At 41.6% G+C, this 10,379-nt stretch overlaps 1 protein-coding gene and 1 pseudogene across 1 annotated transcript; both read right to left on the reverse strand.

Moving 5' to 3' along the window:
• Nucleotides 1-385: 385 nt before the first annotated feature.
• LOC128400816 (olfactory receptor 6X1-like) lies at nucleotides 386-1,303 on the reverse strand. The gene has a single exon (XM_053363388.1). It carries the CDS (start codon nucleotides 1,301-1,303, stop codon nucleotides 386-388), a length of 918 nt encoding a protein of 305 aa, XP_053219363.1.
• Nucleotides 1,304-5,854: 4,551 nt separating this feature from the next.
• Nucleotides 5,855-6,806, reverse strand: LOC128399119 (olfactory receptor 6X1-like; annotated as a pseudogene).
• Nucleotides 6,807-10,379: the final 3,573 nt, after the last annotated feature.

Genomic DNA, 10,379 nt, shown 5'->3' on the forward strand with positions numbered 1-10,379 from the left:
ACATATTTCCCCAATAACCAACCACCCCACCCCTCATAAGTATATTGTGTGGTTACTAGATGATTCACGTGATTCAGGCCAGTCATCTCAAGCAAAGAGTCCATACAGAGTGTCCTGGAGTTCAATTTTTCCCTCATCTCTTCTCTTGAAAAGGATGGTTGAGTAGAACAGTCATTTCAAAGTCAGTCCCATTTCAAGGAAGGCAGACACAATCTTATCTTGTGCTTGTGACCATAACAAGGGGGCAGGCAAAGCTGTCCAATCCCCACTGAAAACACCATGCAAACAGAAGTAAAACATGTTACTACTAAAATCATTCTGGAAATACAGTACCACAGCTGGAAAATATATCACAATACTGCCACCAGCTACTCCCTGCGGCACTTCACTTTGTTATAGCTTTCCACAAGGCAGATTTCACCTCTTTATTCCGTATGGTGTATATGAAAGGGTTCAGCAATGGGGTTAATACAGTGTTGAGAACAGAGACCACTTTGTTGCTGTGGACGGAGGAGTGTGCCGTGGGCTTCAAGTACATGAAGAGAACAGCTCCATAAAATATGGTGACCACCGTGAGATGGGAAGCGCAAGTGGAGAAGGCTTTCTGTTGTCCCTTGCTGGAAGGAATCCTCAAAATGGTTGAGATGATGTAGATGTAGGAGACCACAGTGAAGAGAAAGGAACTTGGGATTATGCTGGCTGTCCCCAACAAACCAAGGAATTCAATGAGGCTGGTGTCTGCACAGGCCAATTTCAAAATGGGGCCAACGTCGCAGTAGTAATGGTCAATGGTGTTGCCAGCACAAAATGGCAATTTCAGTATCAAAGCTGCCTGACTGAAGATAACTACAAATCCCAGTGACCAGGAACCCAGTGTCAACAGTAAGCAGAGGTTTTTGGTCATAATTGTGGTGTAATGTAAAGGTTTGCATATGGCAATGTATCTATCAAAGGACATGATGGAGAGGATAAGAAATTCAGTGATGCCAAGGAAGAAGTGGAAGAAGGACTGTACCACGCAACAATGGAGGCAGATAGTGGTCCTGGCTATCAAGAAGGTCTCCATCATTTTAGGGATGACAGTGGTTGTGTACCAGATCTCAAGGAAAGAAAGATTGCTCAGGAAGAAATACATTGGGGTCTGGAGCTGCTTGCTGACTCTCACGATGATGATGATGAGGCCGTTCCCTGCCAAGGTGAGAATGTATATGACAAGGATGAGTACAAACAGTGACAGGTGCCACCGCCGAAGAGTTGGGAAGCCCAGAAGAATGAACTCATGCACTGATGTGTCATTTGCCATATTTGACTCATGTCTTAGGAAGAAAAACATGTGAATGAACAAATGAGCGAGCAAAAGGATTAGGCAACTTTTAAAACTAACCAAAGCACTCCTACAAGAATGCAGATGGAGAGCAAGAAGATGGACACAGGGTTCATTGACATGATTAAGCTCAGTAGATTTTAGCAGGAGCAATCCATATTTATTATTGTTATTTATTAAATTTATATAGCACCTTTCATCACAAGATCTCAGAAGGTTGACAGAATAAGTTACAAGATAAAAACACATGTAAATAATTAAGAAAAAAACAACTAAATAGTAATCCAAGTTTGTTCCAGGGTACAGTTTTTGAGCTTTCAGTGGATGAATCAATCTATGGCAGTCATATTCAAAAGAAGTGAATGTGCAGTGTGACATCAAAACATTAATGGTGGGATTCATCCAATGAATTTTGTGAGTGGGAGCCCAGCACAATAGGTTGTTTCCCCCTCCCCTCTCCTCATGAGTCCTCCCCACTATGCCTCAGTCTGAAACTGACTCTGGGAACAGTTCGGACACCCCCCAGAACAGCACACAAGAGGAGCAGGGGTCATTTTATCTGGCAAACTTATATGCTTGCACAGACTGAACATTTGTAATAGTGCAGTGTGTTGAATTCTACCCTACCTGCCATTTTAAAATGCCCATGGTGAGTAGAGTGAAAGATAACCTGCATTTTGGATTCTTTCAGTTGAAAACCTTGTTGGGAACATGGAGAAGTTATGTATATTGAGGTGGGAGGGTGTGGGAGTTGTATCTTTTGGGAAACATTGAACGAAACATTTTGGGAAAATGGAAGTCCAATAAATATGACAATATTTGGAGATGACTTGCCTGAAACCTTTTGCTAGGTGGAGTCATTTGCAATCTACTGTATGAACTATCCTAGCTGATAGTTTTTCATGTCATCTTGTGAAGGTAAATGACATTCCCTGAACTAGAAAATATCTGAAGTTTTATCGGGTTGGATCCTGGAAAAAGGTTTTAGATGCACCAGTATGGTTGCATGGCTTATTACAAGTAGTATTAGTATTAATATTAGTATTAGCCCAGGGTAGCAAACAAGAAAACATGCAATTAAAGAAATGCTAAATATCAAAAAACAATTAAAACTTAATCCAAATTTATCTGAATATTCAGCCCCCTCAAGCTGTCAGACATAAAGTTTAAAAGGAAGAACATCCTAAATCTGCCCCATAGCCCATATAATGCATTTCAGTTAATATAATGACAACAATTAATGTGGATCACCCACAAAACAGGAGAGAATACTCACATCCCTTTGTGTACTTAGCATTTCCTCTTCTTTAAGAATCTTTCAGATGTCCAAGGCAAAGAAAACTCGTGTAGGACCTCAGAAGAAGAACCCATCAAGTGATTCGCAATGTTTTGAGTAACTGATCAAGCAATATAGTTATTACTTCAGCTAATTAAAGCTGAATCTATGTTTTACTTAACCCAGGGGATTATAATGTTACAAGATAAAGCACAATTAGCTACTGCTCAACGGGTTGGTTTTTTAATAATAATTAAAACACCAAGTGAGTGTAAGTTCCGACCCAGGTCAATGTGTAGGTTTTCCAGGGTTGCACACAGTGTCATCAGGAGCAGACATGCAGACTACAAAAAGGAAATGGTTCCATTCAGTTTTATGAATGACAAACGCCCTCATGGCTAGCAAAAAGGCTCACAACCAATGTTGTGAAGACTGCCAAAGAAATTCAAAATGAATGCCTGCTTGGCTTCAGCCACAATAGGGAATATAATGAATTACTAATCAACAATGGTTCACTGCAACCTAATGAAGCACAAAGGAGTATGACCAATCCTCCATTCTTTGGGCAGAAGCAAGTTGTTGTTTTATTACCGTATTTTTCACTCTATAAGACGCACCAGACCACAAGACGCACCTAGTTTTTGGAGGAGGAAAACAAGAAAAAAAATATTCTGAATCTCAGAAGCCAGAACAGCAAGAAGGATCGCTACACTGTGAAAGCAGCAATCCCTCTTGCTGTTCTGGCTTCTGGGATAGCTGCGCAGCCTGCATTCACTCCATAAGACACACACACATTTCCCCTTACTTTTTAGGAGGGAAAAAGTGAGTCTTATAGAGCAAAAAATACGGTATTTGTGATGGGTTGGTTTTTTTTGCATTGGCAATGCCATGCTTCTGACTGAAGGAAGAATCTTAAGCGTGTTCAGCCCTAGACTTGCCCTGACATCCCTCCCCATTTGAGATTTGTAGCACATGAATATATGCAGGGATTCCCAAACGTTTGGGGCCCAGGGACATACTGGGAAAACTAAGAAACTGTCTTGGGTGCTACAAAATATCCCTTTCACAGAATAGAAAATAGTGATTCCAGGAATATCGTTCCCCCCACAACAGAAAAAAAACAACAACACACCTATGAAGTCCCCACATCCATACCTAAACATACAATAAATCAGGAACTCCCCCACCAAAAAAAATAATAATTGGATGCCCACTCAACAAACAAAAAGGCATCAACAGCAATGGAAATATCAGGAGGAGCAAGAGGCATCGGTGAGTTACAAGGAAGATGTCTCTGGGTATTATGGGGTCCACGAGTGCCAGAGGGAATGTTGATTCCAATTTCCATATGCAGTCTTTTTCAGCAACCATTGACAAAGCATGATTAGCTACTTCATAGTAGAATCAGATACAAGCATACATAAATCAGCATTTATGAGATGGCTGATAAGGCTATGATAAGGCTACCCTTGCCTGAAACCCTGGATAGCTGCTGCCAATAAGCAACATTGAGCTCAACGGGAAAGTGGTCTGAGAGGGTATGAGGAAGCTCTACAGAAATCATCTCCATGGGAAATAAGTTTGCAGTGTGCTGTCGATTTTTGTTGTTTCTTTTTTAAATCAACCTAGTGAGACATGCAAATGTTCATTATTTGGGAGGAAGTTAGTTGGTCGTCTATCAAAGAAGCACTAGGGAACCTCCTGGGTCCAGAAAGTGTCCTTCTTCCTCAGACCACAAGCACTTTCCCACACCATCAGGTTAAAGGTAAAGGTAAAGGTACCCCTGCCCGTACGGGCCAGTCTTGACAGACTCTAGGGTTGTGCGCCCATCTCACTTAAGAGGCCGGGGGCCAGCGCTGTCCGAAGACACTTCCGGGTCACGTGGCCAGCGTGACAAAGCTGCATCTGGCGAGCCAGCGCAGCACACGGAAACGCCGTTTACCTTCCCGCCAGTAAGCGGTCCCTATTTATCTACTTGCACCTGGGGGTGCTTTCAAACTGCTAGGTTGGCAGGCGCTGGGACCGAGCAACGGGAGCGCACCCCGCCACGGGGATTCGAACCGCCGACCTTTCGATCGGCAAGCCCTAGGCACTGAGGCTTTTACCCACAGCGCCACCCACGTCCCTCACCATCAGGTTACAGACAGGTAAAAGGTGTGGCTGAGCCAGGAGGAACAGGTTGTGATGGCTTATCTTGGGCTGAGCTAAGGTTGGGAGCTGAACGCTGGTTGAGTGCAGCTGATCTGGGAATAAACTTTCTGAGCCAGAGAGCCACTGCATCCTAAGATGCTTATCTTGGTAGATTGTGCCATAGGACTACACCCTAAGATTCACTGGGATAAGCAGAGGTTGGTCTCTGGTTGAGTTTGAGCTCCGCCATGGCTACACTGACTGAAGTTCCTCAGCTCAGCCTGAGATACACCACTGTAAGTCCTCCAATTTGTCTCAGCTGGGTCTCAAATTAGGTGTGAATGCTCCTTCCATTGGTCAGGATATTCTTCCTTCTGTTATCTAAAATCACACTGCTGAAAATCACACAGCTGGTGACTTTCACTTGGGAAAAACGTATGGTGGAATCATTTTTTAAGCATAAATGGGAGGGATAAGGAGGCCACTGGAGAACATGACTATCTATTCTGTGCTATTCAGAAGACTCCATTCAGAAGCCATTTTGAAGATTGGTAGAATAGCTCAATTCAGCTTGGGCTAATTTGGAGGCTACCCAGTTTGGCTCAAGGGTCTTGGTCTGCTTCACTCCCACTAAGACACACTTGCATCAGAATAAGTTAAACTGGAAACAATGGTTCTTAGTTTTGAGTTGACATATGTAGCATTGTACTATTGGATTGTCTTATTTTTGCACAAGATCAATGAGTCAAAAACAGAACTTTGCTTTAAAGAAGAGTGACTACCTAATGAGTATTGCTACTGTAACTCTCCAATCTTATTATAAGGTGCAAAAGAGTAACTACAGCAGATATTAAACGGTAGGTGAGTTTTTTTGGGGGGTGGAGGTTACAATCAAATCTTGAATATATGCTCAGAGTGCCTTGTTGAGAATTTTGTAAGTGGACATAGAAATTGCTCTGCATAAATGTGTCTCGGTGTTTGAAATCTCACATCAGGAAAGTTGCCTACCAACCTTGTATTTTGTTGATTTATTAATAATAGGCTTTATATAGACACAAAATTAAAAAGCAAGCATAAATCTGCAACCACCACACCATAAATGTACATAGTTTGGAATATATATTTTAAAAGTCACCCTTGAGAAATCCTCTTCTCTTGTGGATTGCGCTCCGGACTGCCTCTTTGACCTCTGTGTTCCTGATTGTGTATATGAAAGGGTTCAGCATTGGAGTGAGGGTAGTGTTCAGTACCGCCACTACCCTTGTTAGACGAGATGAGGAATGAACGTTGGGTCTCACGTACATGAAGACAAGGGCTCCATACAACATGGACACTACAATCAGGTGAGACGTGCAAGTGGAGAACGCCTTCTTACGCCCTGTGGCTGAAGGTATACCGAGGATGGTGGAGATGATGAAGACGTAAGACACTGCAGTGAGGATCAAGGTCATGATGACAATCAGGATGGAGCTCCCAGAGATTCAATCAAGTGGGTATCTGTACAGGCTAGGCTTAAGATGGGACCGATATCACAGTAGAAATGGTCAACAATGTTGGACCCACAGAAAGGCAGCCTCCACACAATGATGGACTGAGGAAACATAATTATGAATGCTACATACCAGGTGGCAAAAGACATCTGAATGCAAACATGCTTTGTCATAATCATTGGGTACTGAAGTGGCCTGCATATGGCCAAATAGCGGTCAAAAGCCATAGCTGTGAGGATGAAAAGCTCTGTGCTGCCCAGGATGAAGTGGAAAAATCCCTGGGCCATACAGCAAGCAAAACTAATAGCAGTCTTTTTCTGCAAAAGCGTTTGCAGCATTTTTGGTACAACGGTTGTTGTGTAGCAGATTTCCAGAAATGCAAGATTGCACAGGAAAATGTACATTGGGGTTTGAAGTCTTGGCTCAATGGTTACAATGATGAGGATGAACCCATTGCCTACAATGGCTATGATGTACATGAATAAACCAATTACAAAAAACACTCCATGTAATTCATGCAGAAAAGGGATCCCCAGCAGAATAAATTCAGTCACTGTGGATGCATTCATCACCTCCATGTTAGCAAACACACAAATGCACACAGCCCAAATAATCCACTAGTATGGCTCTGAAGATATCCAATATTTTTAAAATCCACAAAGAAGCCTTCTTCAGAACAACTGTCATGGAAATTGGGGGTGTAGGAAAAAACAAACAAATATGTATTCAGATATTTTGGAGTGAACTTCTATTCATCAGGATGTTCTCGCTTTTCTACAGTGAAAGATAAATGTTGTTGTATCAACTGGAGCTTTTCAGTTAACATATAATCAAATTTAGGAATGGCCAAAATATGCCCCAGCCCACAATAAAGTATTTAAATCAATCAGATTTGTTCATGACTGCTTTAAAAGTAATATTAGGGAGGTAGGAAGTGTTTGATGGAAACAGTGCCAGTGGAAGTGCAAAGCCTGAATGTCGCCCCCAACCCAGTACTGTATTGTTGCATCTTTCAGATTGCTAATTCAATTCACCCCTTTATCTATCTCACCGCCCTCCTTCCCTTCCTTCCTTCTACTGTAATTTTGGTTTAGAGTAAACCTCATTGAACTATGTGGGACTTAAGAGAACATTTACATATTATTATTCTGCATATCCTACTCTCTCTCTTCCTCTCTCACATACACCTTGCAATCTGCCTATATCAGCTTGGTTGGAGGCAAAACCCACAAGAATTTGAGGCTGTTGATCAGAATGGAAGGAAGGAAATGAGAAGATCATAACAAAACGGGGGGGGGGAGGAGGTAGAAAGAGGGGAGAAGATGGAAAAGGGGAAGAAAGGGGGGAAATGGAAAAAATGGAAAAAATGGAAAAAATGGAAATGGGAGCAAGAAGTAGGAGAGGCAAATAAATAAGGAGAAAGCAATGTGAAAGGAAAGCACCTGCTAGAAATCTGAACAGAAAGGGACGGCATTAAAAAAAGACAGACAGCATGCCTGGCAGCCAGCAACCTACTTGTAAAGGACATAGTCTTACCTTTTGCTAAAATTCTGTAGTGAAAATGACAACACAGTTAAGATGCTTTGCCTTAATCCACAAATGGTTCTATGGTCTGCATCTTGCATTCCATATGTTTCCACAGTATCCCAAAGGTCAAATGCTTGTTCAATCTCATTCAACTACAAAAGAAATCTGGTGTCTATTCTGCTCTGTCTCTTAGCTGGATGCAGAATCCTCTTGATAAACATGACTTCTGGAGGGATTGCTATTGTATTCAATATTCCAAATGCCCTATTTGTTCACTTTCCAATAATTTCTCATGAGATATTATACCCCCAAGAACCTATTGATTGCTTAAGGCCATAGACATTAATATCGCTATAGTGTGATATTTCTGCCCTTCCATTCACCTCCATTCCCTTCTCCCCACAGAAATCTTGGTATAGTTATACATTAATTCCAGTGAGAATGACTTCTTTAAAGGTAAACAACCCTTCCTCTAGGACAGTGATCCCCAAATGGATGTCCTTCAGATGTTTTGGATTATTATTCTGCAGAGCCCTTCTGCAAATGGAAGGAGCCATTTTTTATTCGCTCTGTTTTCTTATATTCCCCCCCCCTTAGGTTTGTACAAATTTCTCTTTTATGTTCTCCTGCCACGCATATGCTCTATTGTGTGTGTGTGTTTTGTGTGTGTGTGTGTGTGTGTGTGTGTGTGTGTGTGTGTGTGTGCATCTGTTGCTTTTTCCTCTCTTTTAGAAGATATCTGAAGGCAGCCCTGTTTAGGGAAGCTTTTAATGTTTAATAGATTATTGCATTTTAATATTTTGTTGGAAGCCGCCCAGAGTGGCTGGGGAAACCCAGCCAGATGGGCGGGGTATAAATAATTTATTATTATTATTATTATTATTATTATTATTATTATTATTATTCCAAGCTCCAGCCTTAATTCACTTGGTTAAAGTTTCATGCTCCTTTCTTCAGCATCAGAGTACCTGTGATTCTATTCTGTGAATTCTTGCTCTCTTGCATGATTAATATTTTTTATAAAGGTTATCTCTCTTCCCTCTATACATCTGGTACCCCCCCTCCACTCAAATGAACCTGCCTTTCAATCAAGGAAGTTCTCAGCTGTGATGCCCATTGGCAGCCTATTATTACTCCTTTACCCTGGGGTATCTCCTACACATCACCAGTTTTCGGAATGATTCCCCACAAAACTCTAGGTTAACCCAGTTGGGGCTGGGAGGATGACCCTGGAGAGCTACTGTTAGTGGAGACAGTTGTGAGCTAATGGCCTAACTTAGTGTAAGGCACCTTCCTCCTTTCCGTGGGGTTCTGTTTCTAGTGTCCCTATTCCCTCCCTCTCCCACAATAGTTTTAATGATAGGGCTTATCTACTCTTCTTTTTGTTGTGTGCCTTGTCCAAGCAGTTTGCCTCTTTCTAGGCATGGGTCTGAACAGTTTTGCCTTTGTCCCAATTGCTCTCCCCTGGAAAAATCTGTTCTTTAGTGCTGTCTGCAATCTGCAGAAAACCCTATTGTTGTTTATTCCAATTTAGCACTAAAAAAAAATAGGGTTTCCCCAGGGGAGAGGTGGCAAAGCAAAAGGAGGTGTGTATAAGCCGCTAGTCTGTTTCTTTCTCAATTTGCATAAGAGTGGAGGCAAATCTATTCAAAATGAATTTACTCATGGCATTTGGTGGCTCCGACTCTATCAAGCTTTGCTTGTCTTGGACCATTTCTTAATATCAAGTGTCCACTTGCACCCAAAATACTTCTGCATTGTCTTTTTTAAACACCCACCCACCCACCCCTTAAGGCTAATTATATGGCAATTTATACACAAAAATCAGTACGTTGCACACATAATACAAATAATATGCTGTGCTATATTTATTATTCATATCTGAATAAACATATTAATGCCTAATTTTTTCATATAGCTATAGACATTGTTGTATATAATTTTGGTGCTGTTTTTATAGTGTGTGCGTGTGTAATATACAGTATACATAATGTCATTCATATAAAAATATTTGTAACAACGCATATACTTTTCAGGATTTGTTTGTATTTTTAGCAGAGCTAGGAGGGAGGAAAAACCTCACTTGCTTTCCCTTCTGCAGTGACCAAAGGCAGATTCTCACATTCTCCATATCAAGCCCGTCTGTGTGCCTGCAACCAAGCAGTACCTGATTCAGCGGAACATATTCTCTTAGATTGCTCTCTACACAGTAGACCTTGCCAACTGATGCTGAGCAAAATGTTGGCGCTCCGGCCTATAACTCCAAGAAGAAGCCAAACGAGGTTTTTCCTGGCAGATCGGGACAAAGATACCACTGCTTTAGTAGCTTCCTTTTTAGCCACAATTTTACCTGAAAGGGTTCCTAACAAACCATCCTTTCAGGGAACAGACAGGGTGAAGCAGAATATATAAGTGCACACAATCACAGTGTGACCTTATGATCTTCGATTCAGGTAGGTAGCCATGTTGGTCTGACACAGCCAATATAGATACCTGAAGAAGTTTGCATGCACACGAAAGCTTATACCAAGAACAAACTTGGTCTCTGAGGTGCTATTGGACAATTTTTTTAATTTTTTTTATATGTTTCTTATGATCTTTGACAGCTTCACCCTTGTCCTTTTAATTATCC

Source organism: Podarcis raffonei, chromosome 13 (assembly GCF_027172205.1).
Source record: "Podarcis raffonei isolate rPodRaf1 chromosome 13, rPodRaf1.pri, whole genome shotgun sequence".
Lineage (NCBI taxonomy): Eukaryota > Metazoa > Chordata > Lepidosauria > Squamata > Lacertidae > Podarcis > Podarcis raffonei.